At 47.6% G+C, this 25,632-nt stretch overlaps 2 protein-coding genes across 3 annotated transcripts in view; one reads left to right on the forward strand and one right to left on the reverse strand.

Annotated features, from left to right (window-relative positions):
* Positions 1 to 3,177: 3,177 nt before the first annotated feature.
* On the reverse strand, positions 3,178 to 23,600 carry IRS4 (insulin receptor substrate 4). Its single transcript, XM_072334304.1, has 2 exons — positions 19,839 to 23,600; positions 3,178 to 5,524 (listed from the first exon to the last, which is right to left on the reverse strand). Exons 1-2 carry the CDS (start codon positions 23,326 to 23,328, stop codon positions 5,520 to 5,522), a joined length of 3,495 nt encoding a protein of 1,164 aa, XP_072190405.1. The 5' UTR covers positions 23,329 to 23,600; the 3' UTR covers positions 3,178 to 5,519.
* A 113-nt stretch (positions 23,601 to 23,713) lies between these two features.
* NXT2 (nuclear transport factor 2 like export factor 2) overlaps positions 23,714 to 25,632 on the forward strand; it is a 68,725-nt gene continuing 66,806 nt past the window's right edge. Inside the window, exons 1-2 of one of the 2 annotated variants that reach the window (XM_072334306.1) lie at positions 23,714 to 23,848; positions 25,513 to 25,597. The gene's annotated coding sequence lies outside the window, so the exon portion shown is untranslated. Of the gene's footprint in view, positions 23,849 to 24,241; positions 24,376 to 25,512; positions 25,598 to 25,632 lie in introns of those variants that run through there. The other variant, XM_072334307.1, reaches the window with a different exon arrangement.

Raw genomic sequence — 25,632 nt, forward strand, 5'->3', positions numbered from 1 at the left:
TACAGTCTTCAGCCTAAACATGATCTGGATCAGCCTCACCTACAGTTAGATTGTTTTGTTTGTTTGTTTTCCTGAAGTGTGATTTGTTTTTAACTGAAGTTTTTATTTCCCTGGCTAATTATGTTAAACTTACTTTAGTTCATCTTAAGCAGGAACCTGGAAATAACACAGCTGCATTTATAAGCTGTATGGGGGAAAAGACAAGCACTGTAGCCACTCGAGGGCACTATACAGCTTTGAAAGAAAGCTGAAGTAGAAAGAGGACCAAATTCCTGGAGGTGCCTGCTTCAGCAAGGACTTACATTAAAGCTTGCTAGAAGTGATGTGCATTGCCCCTCCTTGCTCACTGCCCAGTCTTTTGAAAGCTTCTTGCAGAACGCAGTTCAAGAAGACTTGCTGCCAGATGCTCGTTAGTTAAAAAAGGCCATTTTCCAAATGGAAATGAGTTTGCAAATCCTAAAAACAGTAGCACAGAATCACAGAACAACCTTCCGCACGGCGTGCATTTATACTGCTCTACTAGTGAAAAAGAACAATGAAATACTGCTTAACACCACAGGCTACTCAGTAGCTTCCTTTACTCTCCAGTGCTACCTTTTCCAATCCAGGACTGTAAGGGAACTGCTTCCTTCAACCTCAAGTTCACATGTAATGTGGGATTTAAACTTCTGAAATGGTTCTCCAGTCACGGTACAACCAAGGTGGGTGCACAGAGCAGCATAAAACATCAGAAATACAGTGAACTAGACTACTGCATGTCAATGCTGTGCTTTAAAGCTGTCAAGCATGCAGGTTTTTGTCCCGTGCCATAGAGGCCAGGCCCCCTATAGCTGTGGATTTCTCACCTCAAAGGACAGAGGAAGTACCAGTTTTATAGACTTTAGAACCTGGAAGCAATTCATTGATCTTGCAAGATACCAAAGCCCAGGTTCCAAAGTTCCATTTTTCTATCTAGGTTCTGTGCATGGTAGTATTTGCTTTGTGTATTTTGCAGACTTTGCTAATGGTGCAGTAGTGCCATTGTAGGGGCAGCAAGGGAGCTGCTTTCCAAGAGCGAGGAGTACGTTGCTCTGGGCACCATTACATGTTTGTAAGTGCTTCTTCCCAGAGAAGTTACCCTTCAGACAGTTCAGCAGTGTGGTCAGACGCGGGATATTTCTGCTGCTGTGGCTACTTCCACTGGGCTTGGTGCAAGAGACAGCAACAACTTCCTCCTCCCAGGGGAGGCTATTGACAAAAAGCAGGAGCAGTAATTAGCTCAGGGGAGTAGTAGCAGCGTGCTACATTTTAAAGCACAGGACAAGTATCTTGGATTCTTTGCTTTAGAAGGAAAGATTATTAGCTCAACCCATTTGCAACAGACAGGTGACCAATGCCTAAGAAACAGCCCCAACTGGCAACCAAGTCAGGAGTAACTGGTTATTAAAGCAGGCAAACTGCTGGCTCCACCGGAGGTGCTCACTATAGCTCAGGGGTGGAGTGCACAGCAGCAGCTGCTGCTCCAGTGCCAGCAAGAAGCTTCTGTGCCCACTGAGCTCAACTTTCCTGACTGTCAGACTCCTGCAACTTGTAACTCTTCTTTAAGAGGAAATTAAAAGCAATCTGAAAATAATTTCACTGAAAATAGATTAACTCAGTGAGTGAGTCAGAAAGAAAAGCGAAGAAACAAAGCAACTGCCTGAGCCTGGGGCATTCCTCTAACAAAAGAAAGAGGGGGGAAATGTTCTTACCTCCCATTCATACACAGCAAACTCAGTGCTCCCCTCTGTGGCGTTCTTTCATGACCCTTCAAGAAAAGAAATCAGAGGAACTGTAACATAAACTGAAATGCATGTTTGAGGGAATGCTTTTGCAGTGGGCGCAGGGATGAGAAAGAATACAAATGATATTACCTGGTAACTCTTAAATGGTCCTTCTTCCCCTCTATGAACGGCTCATTCCCAGGCCTTTGATTACTTCCAGTACCGCGCTTCTCAATGAGATGCAAGGCCCACTAGCGCTGGTGAATGTATTTCAAAACAAAGGCTTTCAGTGTGTGTTCTAGCGCTGCCTTTGAATTCAGGTAGGAAGTCCTGCTGCTTTCTGAAGTCAACTGCGAGCTTTCATCCTGCTCGAGGAGTTGTGAGTTCTGTCAATGCTTCATCTAAAGAGGTTTGAGTAAAACTGTGCCTGAACCATCCCCACCCTCCAAAAAAGGAAAGAAACAAAACCCCTCAGTTCAGGTCCAGTGACACTTCCAGGCTGAGGTCTCTCCACGCAGTTAACGTGAGGCTGTCGCAACAGCCCTGATGGTGTTGGGAGGATTTTCACTGTTTGCTGCTGGTAGGGCTCTTTGTTTTTCCTCCCAATAGAAGCTACAAGCTATAAAATGAGGCCCTTAGTAAGGGGGCTCGTTTAGTTGGAGAAAATTCTGTTCTTCAAGCAAACCTGACTTCTACCAAGTTGTTTTAATGCAGCATTCTGAATATCAGAGTAGGAATTAAGTCAGGTGTTTTGAAAGAAAGAAAAGGCATTTCAAAGCAGCCACCCACATCTGTGGAGAGCATGCACGCTCACGTCTGTGGATGTAAGTTATTGCTATGCAGAATTAACACATCGCTCACATCAGTAAGAATGTGAAACGGCGCTACAGTTTGTTGGTATTTCCTGCTGAAGCTCAGTTGTTTCTACAAGTGGGTCTATTACCTGAATAGTGAGACATCCATGTAGGTTTTGTTTTTACATACTGGCACCTAAACACATCTCAAAGCCAAACCTTGGGCTCCTTTTACCCTAAGGTCTGAGCCACCTATCTGATGCTCCGCTAAAAGTTCCTTCCAAGACATGCTGATAATGGCATATTGCTCTGCATTTCAAGGACACATCATGCACCACTTCCCCCCCCACCCCCCCAAACACACCGTTCAGAAGCTCTGCTGTTTACCTGCACTACAACTCTGTGACAGGGAAAGCTCCTCGCTGTTCTGCCATAGGATAGATAGGATAGCTGTTACACTACGTGAGTGGCAGAGCAAATTGGAAAGGCTGAGAATCACCCCTGAAATACACTACAAGCTCCTTCAGATCTTCATGGAGGAAGAGCGACGCCGTGCTCTGTAAGGAAAGCAGCAGCAGGAAACGCAGTTTCGACGGAAGAAAACAAAAGATCATTTAAAAATAAAACCCAGACACGGAGCTACATGAACACGTATTTACTGCAAGTAGCTCTATGGAAAGCCAAGTCAGATAAATATAAACACTATACAGAGCTTCAAGCCAGTCTCCCAGAACCGCAGATGCGATGTGTTTTACAAAGAAAACAACGTAACAATATTTACAATGGAAGACAAAGCCAGATCAATCAGCTCAACTTTAAAACAGATCTGTGAAGCAGAAATAGCAAATATAATGAACAGTTTCAACCATATGCGTTTTAGTTTGTACAGACGATAACTGTCCAGTATCAAATTAAATTTACAGGACAAACATTGTTCCATCATTGGTATTTTGTACTATACAGCAGCATAAACGGGTAGCTGGAAGGTAGTATATATAGTGATATGTTTTACATATTCTGAAAATGTTCTTCCAGCACAATACTGAATAAATTAGTTGCTGTAAACTAAGAGATTCAAAAAAGATTGCATATTTTTATGCCGTACCTGTTAGTATTTGTACCACTCTAGTTGAGGTTACCCATTTAATTATTTATTCAGCATTTATTAAATCAGTGCTGTATATTGTACAATGGCAGCCTCAGGGATCCAATATGAAATAGGTATGCACGTTTTTCCTCAAAACAACCCTTTCCTTTCACGTTAAAGGTTCAGAACTACCTTCATCCAAACTGCGATCTCTTAAAAAAGATGTAAAGCTTTATAAAAAGCTGTCTACGTATTGCATTATTAATTTACGAGACCAAACAAAAGCTATATGGCAAGACAGTATCATGGTCTAGAAGAGTGGTCATATTTTCCATTAGTGTATGTTTAGCAGCAACAAATATCCGTACCAACTTGAACTTCTCTTCCAGATTCGCACCCAGCTCTGTGCTTTTAAACCCTGTACAACAGATCTTCCCATTGCCGGACGTTGTGTCAGCTGATGGGTTCCACGCGTCCCAGTCACCAAAACCCGACACGGACATTTTAGTCCTACCCCAAAACAGATCTGTGTACACACCGCCGAGCTAAAGGGACGGTGCCGGATCGGTTCTACAAACTGTACCGGTGCTGTGCAGGTTGTATTTGTTAGAGCGAGGCAGCCCGACTGGTCGGTTGTACAATATACAATGTAGAGGAGTACAGCTGTGTGGTGCAGTACAGCATGAGGATTTATGTACCACTTCTAAACCCTTTTCCAATCGTCAGTGCCTTTCGTTACACATGGCATGTACTGACAACTAGTGTCATGCTCTTTACGTTTATAGCAGTGTTAAAAGCCTAAACTCATTTCAACCAAATATATATATATATCAGTACAAGAGTGAAGCACTTAAGCCCTGATTTTTCTGCAATTTATTTTTTAAAACGCCAAATAATCATTGTTTGCACTTCTATTACTGGGATAAGGACAACTGAAGAGCCAGTATTTGACTTCTTCCCATTATGCCACAAAGAAAGAACAAAAGCAGTCCCAGATTAAAGACGGGACCTTGGCTGAAAGTAAGATCAATTAGGGTGGTTCCTCTTTAAGAAGCTACAGCTGACAAATGTAACGCAGGAGTCGCAAATGCTGGCTATGACCCCGCACTCCTCCATTTGAATGCGTGAACAAAAACCTCATTTTTACACAATTCATGTTTATAAACAAGTATCGTGAGGGTAAGAACAAAAACAACCTACAAGACAACCAGCCCATTAATCCTACTTTGTACATACCAAAATTCTGAGCAAAAAAAAAAAAAGTCAGCTTAAGCCGTGACAGACGTTTGATTTAAAGTACTCTAAGCCTATGATCAAGAAGTCTCTCTCGTACCATGAAAGCAAAACAAAACAAAAGGCAGAAGAGGTCTCTCCTTTCCAGACTGGTTCAGCCCTGCAGGTTCTCCCCTCCATCTCTCCCCTCCCTCCTTCCGCCCACCCGAAGAAAGGCTCCTAACTGCCCCAATAGCTCTAACCACATGTTTTAAGCTAATCACTTGTTAACGTACCAGAGAAGCAAAACCCACGGTAAGCAGACATCGGAAACCAGCTTTGATGTCTCGGAATATAAATAAAAACAAATTAATGGGAGAGGCAGGAGGAAGAGAAGGGCGTGTAAAGGAGCTCCCATTAGCACTCGTGCTGCCTCCCAGATAGACACGACAGGAAAGACCAATTTCCATCACCAAAGCGCAGCTATGAGAAATCTCAATTCAAATTAATTCAACTGTAGAGAGCTGATGTCTATGACAAAATTAATTGGAAGGATGTGTCCGTGCTGGTGGAAATGAAAGTAGCCGGCTGGAGCTGAGCTTGGCTTCCAAAAGCACCACACAGTTTCTGGAGTTTCCAGCAGAAAAGTCTTCTCTTCCAACAATGGTTTCCATGGCAATGCAGTCAGTCTGCAAAGGAAGAAGAAAAAACTGGTGACATTTTAAATGCGAGTTACATGGGAAATAAGTGTTTGCTAGCGAGGAGAACACGAGGAGCTCTCATCCGTGGCAGAAGGGACAGCGCTGCACGCAGGCAGCTCCCTGACAGGGCTGCGCTCCCCTGGGTGTAACTACACACACTCCCATTCACAACAGGTAGAGAACTGCAATACAAACACTTGCTGCAAGTCACAACAGCCGTGTGCCCCGGCCTCAACTTTCCAAGAAAAAGCATGATTTCGTTCTAACTACAAACACCTCACAGGGTACTTCTCCTTTTTGTCTCAGCCCACTGTACAGAAGCACACAGCTGCAACACCAAACCTGCAGAACCATCTTTGCTGCTACCAGCTCAAAGCAGTGACTCTTCCCTCTCACTGCCCACCTACCCAGGCTGATGCCCACCTGCAGGACTGGCCACTGCTGCCACACGGGGAGGGAGTAAGCAGCAAGTTTACTACCAGAGCACAAATGGCAGCTAGCATATAGGAGAAAGTCTTCAGGAAACATCAAACACGGGAGCAATCTCACTTCCCCTGTCCAAACCACGCTGCACAAGCTCCCATTGCTCAGGGAAAGCGATCCTACAGAGGGCATCTCAGCCTGCAGGGGCAGAGGGGCCCTGGCCCCAACAGGGGCAGTGCTTTCCTTGGGGCCGCAAGGACAGCAGTTGGGTCTCAGTGTTTTGCTAGAGAAGGTTCAGTGCCGAATTATCTCCGCCCCAGGAATATGCTGAAGAAAATGTGACGGCTAGAGCACAAGCAAATGTTACGTATACTAATGCAAACCTGTATGTTTACTTACATATCCCATCGCCCGGAGAACGCACACGTTAAACACACCGACTCCACCCTAAGCTAAAGGAGCTCAGATTTCACAGCCCGACAAAGAGCGCCGCCTCTTCACAAGAGCGCAGCCAGCAGCTCAGGGGCTGCCCCAGGCTGCGCTGCTGGGTCCCGCAGCACGGCTGGGCGCCGCTCTCCACTGACACGGCAACTCGTTTCTGTAATGCGAGGAAAACACGGCCGGAAAAAAAAGTACACCCTCAGAAGTCTGCACTCCTGTTATTTCACGGACATGCTAAGATCGCTACAAAAGGCCGTTCCTGGTCACACGGTGTGTAAGCAGCGGCTCTGCTTTCACAAAGGCCGAGTGAAGCTGTTATTTCTGAAATGCTTTTTCCCTTCAGTAAATATTTGGTTGTAGGACCGAAGGACGGAAACACACACCTCAGCCTGAAGCCAATCACACCTCTGCGATGCACACCAGCGAGCCATCGGAACAGGCATTAAAGCCACATTCGGGACAAATTAACATCTACCAGCACCCCCCGCCCCTTCCCTGCCCCGCACCTGACATGAAAGGAACTTCAAAAGCCGTCTCTGCTTTGGTCGCTGCATTTTCCTCCACGCCTAACAACGCGCACCTGGAAGCTGCACAACGGGTTGTTCTGAGCCCCACCGGCACAACCCCAGCGCTGGGAGCAGCGAGAGCAGGGCCGTCGGAGCAGCATAATCCCACGTGGCAGGACTCCTGTTTGTAAATACCTCCGAGTTTGTAGCAACGTCTGTAAACTGCCAAATCTCATTTCAGATGCTTGAGGGGGGGAAGAAGGAAAAGCCTAAGAGCAGGGGAACCTGCTGCACTCCTAACTGCGGTGCTTGGAACAAGCACAGCTCAAGCACAGCTCAGGCGCAGTGTAACTAATGCTAGCAAAGAGGTGAGCAAATGACAGCCCCAGCTGACACATCAGTTTGTAGGGAACCAGAACGGCCCTCGGCTGAGTTGTCACAGCTCTGAGTGCTCCCAGGCAGGGCCGCACAGCGCTCCCAGCCCTTTGCCAGGCAGTACATGAGGTCTTCTTCCCCCTCTCCTACGATTATATAAACACATTTTCATGTTTCCCCTCAGTTTTTAAGCTAAAACAAAGTTGTGGGAGCTGTAAACAAAGAGAAGGAAGCCCCAGGTGATATCACCTACAGCTGACAGTGGCCTCACAACACCTCAAGTGCCTTCAACCGGAGCTGCTGCTGTTAGCACTACTCTGAGCTCCTCACTGCTGGAAATGAGCACTGCAGCTGGAGCAGCACAGCTGGCTGCTGCTCAGCACCTCTTTTCTGGCAAGACAAAAGCCTCAGCATTTACTTACGGCTATAGATACAGCTGTACAGGAAGGGCCCCCCTCACCCACACCCCCTCAGGACACAGAAGCAACCCCACACCCTCCCATAGAGCCAAGCCCATGAGCAGTGGGGTCCCTGCAGCACCGGGGCAGTCCCTGCAGCTGCGGCCCTGGCAGCTACTTCTGAGCTGTGGAGCTGCACCATGGCCAACAGCAGCAGCTCCCCATGGCACCCCCAGGACACCCCACAGCTCTCAGGGCTACAGCTGCTACCAGCAGGAACCCAGCTGCCCACAGGACCCCGCGTGTGGCTCTGTTCCTATGAAGGCACCTCCAGCTGTGCACGCACAGAAGCAGTGATCAGTCAGAGCTTTGAAACAGGGTCAGTGTTGAGGAGTAAAGGCCCGTGTCTGTCATGCCCTGTCAGAGCGGGGCTGCGAATTTCCACTTGTGTTGTTCCTCATGAGAAGTTCCTTAGGACAAGGGGTGGCTTCTATCCCAGGGCTATAGCAGTGCTCAGGCACTGAGATCTGCAGGGATTCACCTCCCCATGGCACTAATGCAGGACAAGGGATGCCAGGGGAAAGCAGCACAGTTCCTGGAACACAGATCTTCTTACCTCAGTGTCCACAATAAGATCCATCAGTCAGCAGTTTTCTATGTTCATGGCACACGTCTGAGAATTGCTGATTGTGTTTCGCTGCTGATGCCACATGGATGTATGTGACTCAGTACTGATAGAACTGCAATGGGAGCTGTCAGATCAACAACCCGTGTCTTCCAAGAGGAAAGCAGACTCTCCTCTTTATCCCAACTTCATCTCTGTTATTACATTCAACTCCCTATTAGCATTCAGTATGGAAAACAAATGCAGAAAGCATCCAGGAAACTTTCACAGATCGCCTCTCAAAAGACATAAGCAGAGCTTTGGAAACAAACCCAATCTCTCCATGGTACACAAGTCAACTTACAGCCACCCATTTGCGATGGGATCTGATGATGAAACTACACAGAGCTGTCATCTTCCCAAGGAATAAAAGATCAGAAGAAAAAGATGGAGAAGACAGAAAAGAAACTACAAGGGCCAATGTTTGAACTGGGCTGGCAGCGAGCCACTGCCCAGAAAAACATTTCGCTCAAAATCAGTGTGCCAAAAAAGAGCTGTGCGTGTTTTCTATGAACAAGAAATCCATAGTTTCATAGAAACTGGAGGCAGAGGATTAGATCAGTCTTAATTATTTCGACTGTGCACCCTGTGTGTTCTATCTGGAAGCATATCAGATGAGAATATATCCAACACACACTTCATTTCCTGCACCTGAATTACTAAGGTCACACAAGTCAGACCGCTTTAAAACACACCACGAGGCTTTAGGAGCAGAGCAGACACGTCCTGTTTCCCTCCAAGAAATCCACCCTAAATAGTACGTTTTTACAGGAAGGGCTTTTACTGACATAATCCTGCAACTGATTCCTAAAAGGATAAAAGCTTTGCTTACAGAAGATATTAATTTAAGATAATTAAATGATTAAAATCTCCACATCAAAGACTAAGGCAATTTAAAGCCTTCTGAAGAACACCACCGAAGTTCTCCATTTCCCAAACCTCGGGTTAAGGGAAGTCAGCATTCAGCAGGCTGGCGCAGGTGAGAACAGCTGTGCACATCCCCACGCAGCAGGCACACGGCGTGCCTGTTGTTCAGCACGGCACCGGGCACAGCAGCACCTTGGGGCACAACATGCGTGTCCAGAAGTGCCCTGCTCATGCCATGGGATGCTGCATCCCCGTGACATGGCATGGCGTATTGCAGCCCAGCAAGGGGAATGGATTTGCTGCAACACAACCTTCACAAATCAGTGAGAATTCTGTTACCCCTGAACCTCAGTTAGCCACAGTTAACTATCCTGTGCCACTTTCCCATTTCTTTGGGTTTTAACTTAATGGTGTAGCTCTAGACCTAGCTAGAGGCAAGCGGTGCTCTTTGTGCAAAGGATTTCTTCTCAGCTCACACACTTAGATGCCAACTCGACAAACACGTATCAGAGGAATGGACACGCTGACTGGAGCATCGCATGCACCCACTGCAGCACTGCACTCCGTACCTGGGTAACCCAATCAAGGCCCTGACACACAGAAACAGCCTTATTTGGGTGTTCGCTCAGCCATAGCCGTACCCTTAAGCACATATTTCACATACTTCCTTCATTCAGCAACAAAGTAACGATGTTCAAATTAAGCTAATGGAAATATTGTGCCCGTGATTTGACTGACCTTTCTCCAAAAAAACACATAACTTGTTAAAAGAAACCTGTTACATGATCTCTTTTTCATTGCATAAGCCACTTAAACAAAGCGATTAGTAACAGCACACCCCGGTGAATTAGGTTACTCTTCCTCTCCAAGATGCGAGAGTAACTTTGTCTTCTAAAGCCCAGAAATAAACACACTTTATCTACAGCCCAAAGCACAGCTCCAGTACTTAGTGCTCGGCAACCTCACAGCTTAAAAAAACCCTCTCCCATGCTTAGTGAACGTTTTATTTACTTCGCAGAAAAGCCTTATCTCCTGCTGCAGCAGCTTCTTTTCCTGCTTCAATGAACAGTGCTGGAGTTTCTAGGAAGGCGTTATGCACACTCCCTGCTTTCCCCTCCTTCACCAACGCTATTCCTAGAATTAGGAAGCTCACGTGCTGTTCTGGCAGGGCAGGAACACAAAGTCAAACCAAAGCTGTCAGATCGATAAGCTGCTTTATTTTCCTTTTATTTTCAAAAACTAAGTATCCTTCCCAGTATGGCAAGGTGACACTGAACGAACGTCTGACCACGTAAAAACCACAGAAGCTTCACATTTCAGACTTCCATGTTGCAGAAGAAAGAAAAAAAAGTTCTGCTTTTGCAAAAAGAAAAAAGCCCCAAGCTGCAGCAGCACGCTCTGGCTGACCTCCCAGCTGGCAGAAAACAGCTAAATTTTAGCCAAACAGACCTTGTTTGTGTGCCTTATGTCAGTACGACCTGCTGCAGTTTGCTCCGCTCTCGTGACAAAGGTTGAGAGCCCGTAAACATCAGCAGAGAGGAACGTTTTCCACCTGTGCTCTTCCTGCAAGGCAGATGCTGAGAACTGCTGGGAAACAAGGAAAAGACCACAGCCATGTGGAACGTGGGTACGGAGCAGCACGGGTCTGCTTCCTTCTTTCAGAAAGGACCTGGAAGGTTCAGAGCAGTGCTGGGAGGAGCGAGGCAGCCTCCCTGCCAGGCACAGCCACAAAGCAGCCTGTATGGAGGCATGGGGAAGCAGCAGGAAATGTTAAGAGCACAGATACAGTGTGTGTCCCCACTGCATGCAGGAAGCCACCAGAGTGCACAGGCTGAGGGCATGGCAGAAGAGGATACGACATCTATAAAATCCTAAGTGGCATGGAGGGGAAAGATAGAGCTAATTATCTCCTCCAATACAAAGTGATGGGGCTGCCAAAAGAAGTCAAGTCCAAAATAGATGCAAAGAGGTCTGTGTACAGCACGCGTTGGGTGACCACAGGCTGCCACGGATACACAGCATTACACAGCATCAGAGAGACTGGAAAAGTACTTGGAGTAAAGACCCATAGCAGGTTATGAAACAGACACACGGCATCAGGCTCAGGAAATCCCCCAGGCTGAAAAAGCATCAGAGGCTGAGAGCACGCCCGTGGGGAGGTGCTCTATCAGCCTGCCCTGCTCCTCCTCAGCCAGGCAACGTCTGCTTGCAGGTCTGCTTTGAACGGTCACAGCCATTCCCACCGACACAAAGGACACTGTCATTCATGACTAATGGCACAGCTCCACACCTTTCAAGTCTCTTTTCATGATATTTCCTTTCTATAAGGAAGTTTCACATCTTCTAATTCATCCTTTGCTCTTCCCAACCCCTTTAGTCATTGACATTTGAAAGCATTCAGCACTTTTCTTCTTTCGACTCCGTTGCTGTAAGTGATTGTCAAAGGCAGAAACTTGCTGCGCGGCCACATACCAGGCGACCACAACCGCCCTCAGCCCTGCCTTCAGCCCACGTGTACCTGCACGGCGCTCTGCAACAGCCCCTGCCTGCTACCACACCAAGCAGAGGCATGCATTGATTTTTTTCCATTTTCTAATTAACATGTCACTGAGTCTGCATGAGAATACTCACAGCCCTCATGTTTTGCAGGAGAGGAAGAAGAGGATTGGACTGCGTGCATGGGGCAAAGCCCTCTCAATCTGCACACAGCAGCCATGGAGAGGGCCTTCAGCTCCCAGAGGCAGCTCCAGAGCTCACAGAGGTCAGAGTTACACCATACCTACACACAGACAAGTTTGAATCACGTATGTACTCAGACCTCCTTAAGCTGGACTTCCAGTAAATCCACCCCCAGGCCCCTAACATTAGAAGATTGCCTCAATCTGGAGATTCCTCCTAAAGATCTCCTACAACAGAAACAAAAAGGAAACAGTAATGCTAGAGCAGCTTCATCACCCCATCTGCTTTTGGATCAAAGTCTCAGGAAGATCATAAGATGCAGATCCACATCACACTGACTGAATGCATGTTCTGTGATCTGCACGGAGACCCCACGCAGGGTGATTCTGTGCTCAATCACACATCCCCGCATCCCTGCTGCACCAAATCCATCCGTCACGTGGCTGCAGGAAACCTAACTTACAAAACCAAAACAACAACAGAAACATCACATTCCACATCTAAGAGGGAGAAGTAAACACCAGGACATGCACCTAACTCGGAGATACGTGTTGGCCCACATTCCTCTCACCAAAATTAATAACCTGGCCCACATTCTGACATTTACCTCAGCCTCTTCAAGTCATATAAACCATTACAACCACCGTATTTATAGCTCTACCTCCCATTACTGCCTGCCTTGTGCGTGCCCTTCCAAATGCCTCCACCAGCTTCCTCTCTCACAACCTTTCTCAGACAGCCTTTTATCTCTTTGAGGTGCTTATCTTCACTACCAATGGCAGCCACCTCGATCATTATCTTGCTCTCCACCCCAGCACATTAAGTTTCATCCATCTCTCCAGTTTCGTTATGAAGGGTGGGCTCTTCAAGATGGGGACTAACACGCTCATACTGGTGGCACTGAACACGGGATCTCACTCCTGCCTACCTGCTCAGCTTCTGCAAACACGTGAGTAGGGGGCAACAGATTCACTCCCAGAGTATTGTCTGAATGACCTCGAGATCAAGCCTGTTCAGTTTTTAAGCTCATTCCTAACTACTACCCTGTCAACCTACAACTTAAAAACGCATTTCTAAAAGCAAACAACACAAAACAGCACCACCACCCAAAAAATCACCACAGAGTTAAATATAGATGGCAAATACCTCCAAACATCTCTCACACAAAAGCAAATATTCCAGAAGTGTGAACTTGACAGTAAAGGCTATTATTAAAAATCAAGCAGCTCACAATTCTCTCTAATGAACAAACTTAGAACACACGATATTCCATAAACTATTTTTGCTTCTCTTTGCCCCCCCAGCCCATGTTGTTTTAGACATCTCTCTACAAAGAAGCTGGAGATGAGATGAGCTGGAACACTTATGAGTGCCCCCAGCTCACCCACTCCAGCGGGCTCTATCTGCTTACACCAGGAAACCCAAGGTGCCTGGACTCAAGGAGGTGTCTTTTTGCGCTATTTAATGGTATATCAAGGCTGTATTAATTCAGTTGGCAAAAAGCTGCCATAAAAACTGTAATATTTGTCAACATCTTAAATGGGAGATTCACATGAATGAGTTATCACACGGGTCTCATCTCACTCTTCCTGGTCTTGCATACAGCAGGCTCGTTTATTTAACAAAGCATCACTTGCATTAAGAACTCTGCAATCTCCAGGTGTCCCGAGATATCCGTGTGAAAATAAACATCGGGTCCCAAAAACATTTCAGGCTCCAGCTACCCAGGTATCAAGAAAGTCCTACAGCAAATTAACCTGTGCAGTAAGAGCTGTGAACAACAAAGCAAGCTAGCCTGGCACAAGCATGGAAAAGAGCCGCACCATCTCCTGCAAAAGGAGGGTATTATTCATTAATGCCCCTATAAATTTAGAAGCAAATTTTACTAGAATTCTTGCACTCCTTAAGGTATTATTTCTCATGACTGTCAGAAATAGAAAAGCAACATGCTGATATCTTCTGCCATCTGCAAAATCCCATTTTCTTAGAAGTGAAAACTTTCTCCAATTGATTAGCACATTTATGAGCCCGTCATGTCCTAGCAAGAGAAGAAATGCACTTCTTATATGCTGTACAAATGAAACGACAATTCAATGTGATATTTGTAAGTTCATGATACGCACATGCATATCATGCAGTAAAAACAAGCACCACTCATCTTTCAGCATTAATTAAAAACTTCTGAATTTTCTTCAGTCGCATTGGATCGTATCATCACCTTGGAATTACATCTCAATCTTAACTGTATTAATTTCAGCATAACCCATCTCTTTCAAAAGCCCTTTCTTCCCAGAAGATTAAGGAAGATTAGCCCTCACACTTAACTCACAAATCACTGGCACAGAGCACACACCTATACACATACACACTAGCAATTCGGGCTGTTAGCATTCGAGCATATAGGAAAAGGGCTAGAAAAACAGCGCTCTGAATTAATCAACCTTTGTCCCTCAAGATGCTGTTTGTCAGCGCAGAAAATCCTTCCAAGCAGTCCATTACACTGCTGCCATAGGGGTAGTGCCCCACCCAAAGAAAATCTCCAGAAATCCAAACACTTCTATGTTCGAGATCTTTTAGATAAGATATTCTTGTGATGTCGAGCAACACCTCAAAGATGCCTTTGATGAGTCAGGCTCATTTACTTTTGTCTTCCCCCTGCCCTCCAGAATGTCATGCATCCCAAGTGATGAAGGCTCCCAGCTAACCTGTAACCGCCTCTAAGCACAGTGACCTTTACAGAGACACGGGGCTTGATTAAAACTAGAACACGCTTTTTCCTTTTGCCCTATTAATTGCTTTAAACCGTAAGGTTCTGCTTTAATAAGACAACAGCAAGATGTAATCACTGGATTGCTGTCGATATGCCAAAGCTAAACGTGAAAGACAGCCAAACAGCAACTTACAGTGTGGGCCATGGTGCTCATCTCCAGCCAGGTCCTCACAGACCACTGACGGACGAGTCAGGATAAAACAGCAATAATAAATGCCCCCAGAAAACAGGAGGCTTTCCTCTCTCACCTGCCTTTCAGTTTTAACATTCCTCTTTCCTTGGATTGAAGAATGGCACATTTGATCACAACAGCAGTTAAACAAAATCACTGCAGAGTTTGTTTCCTGTTTTGGATCAGGAAAAAAACAACCTTGTTACTTCAGTCAGCACACTGGGTACTATTCAGCGTGTGCTGGGAGCACCACAGACCCACCAGCAAAAGCACACGGGCACACACCAATCACAACACAGCAATACAACCTCTTCTTGTACCATCCAAAACCTCAAGGCATAAACCCTCCCTTCCCAGCCATCTATAGGAAGAAAAGTTGTTAAAGATCCTTTCATAAAGAAAGGCATACACAGAGCCAGCAAAGCTCCCAGCTGAACGTCCTGCTAATGGGCCACCGGCCCCACAGCCAGCCCCAGAGACAGCGTCCCACAGCCCCGGGGCAAGAAAACGTACTTAAAATTTCATCAAATGACTGAAGAAAAAAACCAAAAAGCCAGTCTGCACCAGTACCAGACTCGTCCCAGAACTCCTGTGTCACATAGCAGTGCTTTAGCCTACAGGACAGTCACAGAAAGTCAGACTTACAAAAAAGACACAAGAACATCAGCTGCAACTACAGCCTTAGTGAGGAAAGCTGATTTCCAGGAGCATTCCAACACTCACTGCACGCATTCGCTCTCAGCAGCAGGGGAACGTTCTCATCACAGATTTTCTCACCAAGCACAAGTAAAACCCAGCTGATTCCTGGTCAAATATGTCATAATTAACTCACTCCCACACTGCAAGGCAAAAATCTGTTCAGCCTTCAGTAGCTCGTATGCTACTTGAAAAAGTTACCCCGTATTTTTACAGTAAGTCACTCAAGACAAAGTAGCATCTGTTACAGCAAGACTTCCAATTTTGGGTTTTTTCCTCCAAAGAATTATTATCCCCACGTTCCTTGCAGGACTTTGGCTGCACGGCAGCGTTCAGATGCATTTCAGAAGGGTTCTTCAAGTTATTTTTAAGCAGTCCCCTGCCCCAAATGTTCTGCTGATACAAACAAGCCTCAGTTTGAAGCAAACTTCTGCAAACCACGGCTCTGAAATCCAAAGGGGCAGTTATTTGTCTGGTATCCCGTAAACTGTAATTTACTATATTTGCAATAGCTAAAACTTCCAGAACTTCTCAAAGTGCACATTGTTCATCATATTCAAGATTTTGCATTTGAAATACACGAGTACCATAAAGGATCCGGACAATTTAGAATCAAAGTTTTCCTTCACAGCTGTAGTTATTTTCCCTCCTCCCGGCTCCCCAGAGCATGCACAACAACCTCACACAGGAGGAGATTAAAAAGGTGAGGAACATTGAAATTATAATCCTGCACTTTAGAGAATTTCTGAAATTAATGCCTGAACACACCATTAGGATATCAGGTAGAGGTAAGATTAAAGAGTAGGTGTAAAATAGGTGGGTTGGTATTAAACTGAGTGCTGCATTTACTCTGAACAGTCTGTTTTGTTTTTTGGAGTCCGGGGTATCTTTGTAGGTTTAGTATTTCTAATTACGTCTGAAGAAACTTTTATTATACATGACCCATTATGCAGTTTATTACCACCCCGTTCTCATTATCATCCCCAGTTTCTACAAGGTCCAACAACAAGGTATACATTAGCTAAGCCCTGTTTGAAGTAGCTTTTGTGTTCCGTACTCCTAGCACAAAATTTCATGACTCAGATTCACGTAATCAAAACAGCAAACCGCTTGCTTCAATATTGTGTAACAACCTCATGATGAAACTGTTTTGCTAATGACCTCCTTAAACTTCAAGCACTCAAAATCAGAACCTTATTTTCTTTTTATCGTAGTATTCGACATAAACCTGACCTCAATTTTGCCTAAATCCAAAATAAAAGTTGAATGGCGAGCCAGCTCTGTTTATCAGTTCAAATTAATGCCTTCCCCTCCTCCATCCATTTCATTTCATGAATGGAGGAGGGGGGAAAAAAAAAAACAACACAGTTTGATTCACACCAGTGAACCTGAACCAGAAGTAGTTTGGGAATTACAATGAGGGGGAAACGATGCATTGGAAATCTCTCTCTCCATTTCACTCTCAGCAGTTCAGAGAACGCAGTTGAGTCACTGTACACAACATCTAACTTGAGCAAACAAGAAAAGCAAACAGAAGTTGGGAAGTGTTTTCCTTCCAGCACAACTGCAGCCCAGGGAGACTAAAGATCTCTGCATGATAAAGTTTGATAAATACGGGGAGCTCCTTCCTAGGAAGTAAAAGGTAAATGCACCTAGTAAATATTTTCCTTCAGAATGTATTTCTTTCACCTCAGACCATTTTTCAGGCAAAGACTAGAAAATTGGGATGCAGAAATGAAGACAACGCTCACTTCTGCAAAAAGTCTCCCAAAGTATTAAAACTATCAATTACACACAGGTACACCGCGCCTCCTCTTCAGGATATAAGAGGTTTACGAATGGGGATTTATTTTCACTATTCAAAATGGAACTTGAACATTTTTTTCTGGATTAGACATTCTTTTTAGATACTGAAATAAAAGCTTCATCACATCAGAAACTGGTAGGCTGGTTAGGGAATACAGACTTCTAAAATCAGGCTTGCTATAGCTCAAATGCGTGATTTAACAGGCGACCGAAAAACAACATCCTTAAAATCAACGGTCTTAAGCCATTACAAAGAAACAGACATAGACCACCAACTCATAACGCTGTGTTTTAGCTCGGGCTGCTCTGCAATCCGCTCCCCGCTCCATGAGCCACCTGGAAGAAAACGTGCCCACACCTCCACCTGCCCTCCTCCTGCACACAGCAAATGGTTCATGTTCCCATTGTGGAAAACTCTTAGGCCTTGTTTTGAAGCAGAGTGTTAAAACTCTGTTTTCTTCTTAGGCCTAGTGGGATAACAGCAACCTCAGCTCTTAATATTCTCACACTTAATTTCCTGCCAGCATCCATGTTTTTTTGTGTGTGTGTGTTTGTTTTGTTTTTCATATGTAGCTTCTTTCACTTCATTTTAATGCATGTTTCACTTCCAGAAAGCAGACTGGTGGCAAAACACACCAACAGCAAGGCTCCTTCCTCCTGCAACTTGTAACAGACAAGGAAAAAACCCAAGCACAGGCCTGGGGATATTTTGCTGTAGCTGCAGTAAACAAAACATTTAAAGTAAGTACATTTTCTAGCCAGTCTCTTGAAAAATGCTCTTAAACGTAGTATTTACAGCCCTGACAAAATGAAATCCTTTGCGTTTTCCCCCCCACCCCCACTCTTAATTATACACATTTGAGTTAAGTGAGGGAAATAAGATCAAGCACAAATTCTGCTGTCTTTGGGGGTGCTTCTAAAACAACCAAACACTATGGCAGTCAGCTTCTCTTTGACTTAGAAGAATCTTTGAAGTGCTGAAAGCCTAACTTTAGAAGAAAGCACTTCTTGGACTGGCAACTTTCAACGTCTTCTAAATTTGATTCCAACCAACAAAACAAAGCAGGGAAAAAAAACCACTGAGGCAAACCACACATTTCTGAGCAGCCCCAAGCACTGCTGCCAGACTGTGAATGGCATGCTAGCTGAGTCAGGCTTACACCTTCCCCTGTTAAGGGCTACACAATTTTAAGCTGCTACGATACCTTCTGTCTTCAGACGGTTATAAAGTAAAACTAGGGAGGGAAAAAGTATCATTTTATTTAAGACTGTAACAAAAAAAATAAATAAAAAGCGGAAGCAGCCTGCCCGTTTACTGCCGTCTCTATTGACAGACAAGTAGACAAACATCAATGTCCAACAGCGATTAAATATTTCCTCTTAGCAGTCATCAATTATTGACTACACACACATTTGCAAAGAGAAGAAAACAACGCTTACAACACACATGGTTTTCTGCCTGGGTAGGTGTATTACTGTAAGGAGTTGCGTGGGCCACCGGTATCAAAAGATATATTATGCTTCCAAATACAATCTTACACTACTGCTTGACCAGGAGGCATACATAACGACACCAGCAGCCAGTTATTATTTGCTCCCACCACAACAGCAAAGAGCTGAATATGATTAAGAGCCTCTCCACTTGCCTATGTGCAAGCTTCAGACCTAGAGTCCCTCCCCTCAGTCAGTTCTGCCACTACCACAGGTGCTCCTCACTGCCTCCTAACAGGCAGATTCTGCACAGCAGAGGCCCTCAGACATTGCTCAGTCCACAGTGAGTGCAAGGGCAGGAGCTGCGGGAGCCCCTCACAACCACACTCAGCCACCAGGAATGGCTTCCGCAGAGGACACCATGGAGAGCAGAGCTCAAAAGCAGCACACCAAACCTTCAGGGGAAAGAGAGAAGTGAGCTTGTTTACCTAAGATTCAAACAAATAAATGCATGCCCATTTGTACACACAAAGCTCTGAAATACGCGTTTCACCCACATTTACTGCAATAAACAAATCCAAGCCCCACTTTTTGATTTCTAAACCTAATTCAGCAGCTTTCAGCTCTCCTCATCCATGAGGCAAAATACTTAATTTCAATTTCAAAACAACGGTTGGAAGAGCTATCTAGGTATAAGAAAGGAAGAAGAGGAAAACAAACTGGAGAAAAGAAGAGCTATCATAACCTCAGAACGAGAATTCACAACACAGAACGATGGATGTTTATACTAGCAAAATCATTTTATACAAAATATCTGAGCAGATGGCAGTTTGATAACACTTCTAATTGCCTAGAAGAGTTACATAAACCTATACCCTGTAGGCCAAGGACCACGTCCTCTGGTGTGTTTGTTCAATGGTTAGGTGACTGTGCTACTACAGGACAAGCTGTACTGTAATACAGATTATATAGCAACATTTACCCCATTTTTAAGACCACATTTTAGTATTAGGTCACAATTTAATTCCTATAGTTAAGCATGCATGAAAGGAAAGTGCTTGTAAAGTTACAAACCTTTTCGTGCAGCGTTACACTTCAGCCCATCAGACCTGGTGAAGTCTATGCTTACGTATGCTCCACTGTCCAGACTTGAAGTACCATTTTGGAGATGGCAAGTCGGCGTCCCAGTACTTGCCTCACAGCTTATTGGATCATCACATAAATTCAGAGCTATGTAGTTTAAGCCGTTCTGAAATCCAGTTGAGGTATCCCTGGACATTTTGCTTTCCTGACCATCAGAAATGCTTTCATCTGGTTTTAACCAAACATTATCAAATGAGGCAGAGCTGTGTCTTTTACTACTATCAGTAAAGAAAGAAGAGGATGTCGTCACAGTCCCAGCAGAAGAGAAGGTTTCAGAACTGTGTCTCCTCCTGCCTTGAGGATCAGCTCGGATAACTTTCGGTCCCATTGGGGGCTCAGCACTAGTAACAGAAAAGCTACTGCTACCAGCATATCGATCAACAATGCACAGTCTGTTAACTATGGAAGAAGGACTATCCATCTTCACACCATCATCAGATTCAGCAGCGAAGGGCCGAGGTGGTGTTGCTGCCATGTTGAACGTCATCTCCGTGTAATCATCAGTCCTGTTACTTGCAGAGCTAACACATGCAGTACCAAAGGAGAGCCTAGCATAGTCAGGATTTTGTTGGTTTCTAGGAATACTGGAACTTGCATAAATTGAAATATCTGTTAAAGAGTTAGATAGTTCTTTCGCTACTTTTGGTGACTGTACATCCAAGTCAACACTCATGTAATCTGAAAGCGGGGACTGTCTGTGGTCACTACTTGAGCCCAGAGATGATGGTGATCCTTCTGCAGATAAGGAATACGGCGTATTACTTGCCTTTTCATTAAAATCAATATTGATGTATTCACCAGGACTGGCCGGCTCAGCTGGAACTGTGCGATCATACATTCTTGGGATAGTATTACTCCCTCTTGTACCGAGAGGGAGCCTCGTTGGCCGCGTAGCCCTGTTCTGCACCAGTCCTTCATCTGAACCTTTTGCCACCGGTGACTTAGAGATGCTGTTAGACAGAACTTCGCTGTTGGTGCTTTTTACATTTTCTGGTCCACCATAGAGGAGTTTTCCAGGTGAAGACATTGGAACATATTCGCTGTGGTCACCATTTTGGCCTGTTAATGCCTTAAAACTTCGAGGCAAAGAAAAATACGAACTGAAACCTTTGGAAACAGAACTAGTATGTATATAATTCGAATCACTGGGATGCTTTGGAGCTGAATTACCAGGCGACATATCCATGTATTCATTGTTTACAATCTTCTCATTACTACCTTTAGAAATAAATCCAGTTAAAGGACTCCTTACAGGTGAAGAGCTTGCCTTTGGAAACATCATCATATATCCTCTTGAGTCAACCTGAGATGGCGACCATGAATTGTTAATCTGTTTCGGAACAGACATACTTTTAGGAGTCATTGGCAAATAATCGCTGTTACTTGACAGAGAGGATGCAACGCCTGGCATCATTGGCATGTATCCATCATCCCTGGCTTTACTGGTTTTATGGTTGCATATAGAATCAAGATTACTGTCACTGTACTCCAGTTCATGGTTACCTTTCAATTTCGGTGTTTCAGAGTAAAGTAATCGTCCGTGATTTCCTATGGAATCTTCATCTAACAAAGCTGTAGTTTGTGTTGTTTTCTGCTGCACTGCTACAGAAGTTGGTTTAGTTAGAGAGTAAGTTCTTTTTCTGAAACACTTTTCAGCTTCCATATAATCATCTCTTGAGCTATCGTCTGCTTGCTGCTTACTCATGGACATGTACTCACTCAGACAATTCTCCTCTCTGATAGGTGGTGTGTTTCCCAAGGAATCCGGTGTATTACTCCGGACCCTAAAGTACCTGAAATCTCCAGGGCTGGAGCCATACTCATCAGAAGAGATAAATCCCCCATCACTTGGAGAGCCACAAACGGAGGAGCTAGAAGGCCTGGTCAACATGTCTGAAGCAGAGCCATGGCCACTGCTGGAAGAAACACTGATGGGACTTGTAGTGGAGGGAAAATGAGACACAGGCAGCGAAGCAGACCTAGTGTGATATGATGAGCTGAATGCGGCTCTAACGTACCTTCCACTCCCTTCTTGCCGGCCCAAATTCATCCTTGCGGTGTTGAGGTGGATCAGGCTCCCTGTCACTGACCTAAAAGGTCTAGTCATGGTTCCTTCTCCCTCGCTGGATGTCCTGAAGCGGTAGGAGTTGCTGCTCTTGGTGGTAGGAGGCGTCCCTCCAACTACACTCTCAGTTCTCGATCTTCTCTGCAAGCCCGTCTGGCTGGGTGGCAGGTTGCCCAGGTGCCTCCTAGTAGTGATGAAGGAGATGGGATTAGTACCACTACCACCACCAGAAGACTGGCTTTTGCTTCGGGGTCTAAACTCTGCAAAGGCCTTGAGCGCTTTCATGGTCTCCAAAAAAGTCTCATGCATATTCTGGGCCACCACAGAATCATCCACTTGCATCCAGAGCTCTCCAGGACCGATGGAGGCCGATCTGCCCACTTCGATGAAGAAGAAGTTCTCTGAGTGCCCACAGCGGCGAATATTCATCAGCTGTAGGTGGACAGAGGGCACCTCCGAGTTAAGCTTAACGAGGTGGATAGCCTTGCTGGAGAGGCACAGCCGATACACTCCAGTGAGGTTTTTCGTCTGGCCCAGCCCTTTGGGCTTCACGTTAACCTGCCACACCTCCTTGAAGGCAGTGCCAGGCCTCAGGGAGGCCCCGTAGTGCTCGTCGTCCTCATCCACCTGCTGCTCCGCCTGGTCCTCCTGTTCCAGGCAGCCCCTCTTGCTCTGGCTCATCAGCTCGCTGATGGCTTGGTACCAGGCCTCCTGCTCGGCCTCGTTCTCCGCCAGCATAGCGAAGTACTCGTCCTTGGTGTACAAGGCGATGATGTGCTTGTGCTTGGCATCGGCGCGCCGGCTGACGGTGAAGCACTGGTAGAGCGGGATGACCCGCTTGGGCGGCGGGCAGCAGAGAGGGGCGGCCCCGCCGCCCCCCGCCCGCAGGCTGCTCTTGAACTTCTTCTCGCTGTCGTAGTACTCCAGCCGGGCGGGGGCCAGCGGGCTGTCGGCCCGCAGCACGAAGTACCGCTTGTGCCCGTGCTTCTGCTTCCTCAGGTAACCGCACTTCCTCACGTCGTCGCCGCCGGAGGACGACACCGGGGCTGCGGCGCGGCCCACGGGGGGAGGCTGCCCGCCGCGGCCCAGAGCGGCGCGGCCCGCGGGGCCCTCCGTGGGCGGACAGAGCGAAGCGCTGGGGGAGCGCCGCAGCAGCAGCAGCAGGTGGTGGGGCTGCGGGGACGGGCAGCGCCCGCCGTCCCCGCCCGCCGGCTCCCCGTCGCCCGCCGTGCCGGGTTCCCGCTGTTGGGGCACGGCTCCGCCTCCCGCGTGCCGGGCGCCCGGCTCCTCCTCGCCGCCCCTCACCGCCGCGCCGCCGCCGCCGCCGCCGCCCGGGCCGTTCATACCGCTCGCCATCTTAGGGGCCAGGCAGGGTCTGGAGAAGGGGGGAAGCGGGGCGGGCTGCGGGAACCCGCCCTCACCGGGGAAGCGCCCGCCGCGGGCCGCGCATGAGGAGCCGGGCGGCGCCCAAGAGCCGGCGCTGCCTGCCCGCGGTGCCCGCCTGCCCGCGCCCTCCCGCCGGCGCCCGGCTACTCGCACTCACACGGGCGGCCTCGGCGGCACCACGGCAAAAACATCACGTGATCGCGGAGGGCGGGGGCGCGCGCCGGGAGAGAGGAAGGCGGGGCCCCGGCCGGCGGCGGGCGGAGCTGCGGAGCGGGCCGCGCCGCGCGGCTGAGTGACAGAGAGGCGGCCAACGGGGAGCGGCGGCCGTCGCGGAACGGGCCAATCGGAGGAGGCCTAGGGGAGGGCTTCGTCGCGCTCTATCCGGGGGAGGCGGGACTTCGGCGGAGCGACGGCGCCGCGGGCCAACGGGAGTCGGCGGGGGCTTCGGGCCGTCCGCGGCGTGGCGGGGCGTTTCCTGCGCCGAGGACGGGTGCGTGGGGAGGGAGGCGGGGCCGGCGCCGACGGGAGGGAGCCGAGCGGCGGGGCGGCGCCCAATCGGCGCCTCACACACACGGCTACGGGAGGCGGGGGCGGGGCGCCGCGGGAGCTCGGCGGCGCGAGTCAAACGGAAGGCGGGGCTCGGGTAGACGGGCAGGGCGCTCGTCCAATGAACGGCCGCGTCCTCGGGCCGAGGGGAAGGGGAGGCGGCACCGCCTTCCCCCCCAGCTCCCGTTCAAAAGGTGCCCGCCCCCCGCGCGGCCGGCGGTGGTTCTGATTGGTCGGCGAGGCGCGTCTGGCGCGCGGGGCGGTGGCGGAGAGCAGCGGGGCCAGGGCGGGGGAGTGCGCGCCGCCAAGGAAGTAAACAAGTGTGGCGGCGCGGGAGCTGAGCCGAGCGGAGCGCAGCGCTGCGCTATGAGGGGCCGCCGGAGCCGCCCTGTCGGCCCCGTGGTGATGGGCTGCCCCGTGCCCCGCGGCGGGACGCTTTGCTCTGGCTGCGGTGTCCGAAAGCACGGACAGGTGCGAAGCTCTGTGATCGGTGCCTTCGGGATCCGCCGTTTAAATAAAGTACCTCAGGGTGCGGAGCCGCTTCTCGCCCTTCACCTGCCCGCCGTGGTGCGTGGGGAGCGCGGAGTGCCGCCCGTGCTGCGCTCAGTGCTCGGTGTGCGGTGGGCTCAGAACGGCCTTTCCCTCAGCGCGCAGCCCCGCTCAGAGCTCTTGCTCTGCTCTCAGGGCTGCTCTGTGCCCGCTTCGCTGACAGCTCTAAGCAGTGCCTGGCACCGGCTCCCACCACACACTTGTTACGTTCTTGGAGAAGTCGCTCTGTGTTTTCTTGCGTTCTTCCCCTCGGATGTGGGGAAAGACTCCGGCAGCTCAGACTGGGAGCTGGCGTGCCAAGCCTCGCACTTGCTTTATTGATGGCAGATGCCTCGTTGTTTGTACTTCTCTGTTCTCTCTCAGTCCATTGAGAAAACCATTAAAAGAAGAATTCCGGGGCTTCTATTTAGTGTGTGGATTTTACTTTTCAGTCATCCACTGCTGGGCTTGTTTAACAGAGACTCCAAATAGGCCATCTCTGGATGTAAACAGAAATGCATCAGCCTTTTATGATCTTTATACAAGTCTTTTGCTACTACGCTGCAGCGTTTTCCCTCAGGAGTTCAGAAAGCAATGTGTGCATAATCCTGCAGGATGGGATTTGGGGTTGGGAGGAGCCACTTGTGATGCGGGCAGTGAATGACAGAGACCATAGGGCCGTTCTTCTGATGGGCTTTCTTTGGCTGAGAAGAGTGCTTCGCCTTCCTCAGAACTTAAATGATCCATGTTTCCATATACGACTACTGGGAAACAGTTCCCCAAACTGCATACTAATCTTTAATGTGCTCATGCTTTCTCAGCGTCCATTATTAGGGGATGTAAGAACATCACCTGATTTCTTTTCAATTAAACATAGTTCCTTGATGCATCTCTCACAAACGTTCGTAGGTTTCCAACTCACTGTACCTTACCAGTTAAGCACATAGCTGTAGTTTGGTTTGCACTGTCAGTGCTCCGCTGTTACGTGGAGGCAGTTCAATATTCTTTAGTTTTACTTACAGAAACCAGCCTTGCCCATGCATTAAGTGTTTCCTTAACCGCGGTTCATTTGTCTTCCAGCAATTGCAAAGGGAAATCAAGATCCCCTCTTTGTGTCTCTTGATCTTTGCTGGACCAGAAGAACCTGTCATTCTGAATTCTGGAGGTATGTTCGCTTTGTCTTTCATTTACTTTCTCTTT

The sequence above is a fragment of the Excalfactoria chinensis genome, chromosome 4, assembly GCF_039878825.1.
Source record: "Excalfactoria chinensis isolate bCotChi1 chromosome 4, bCotChi1.hap2, whole genome shotgun sequence".
Taxonomy (NCBI): Eukaryota; Metazoa; Chordata; class Aves; order Galliformes; family Phasianidae; genus Excalfactoria; species Excalfactoria chinensis.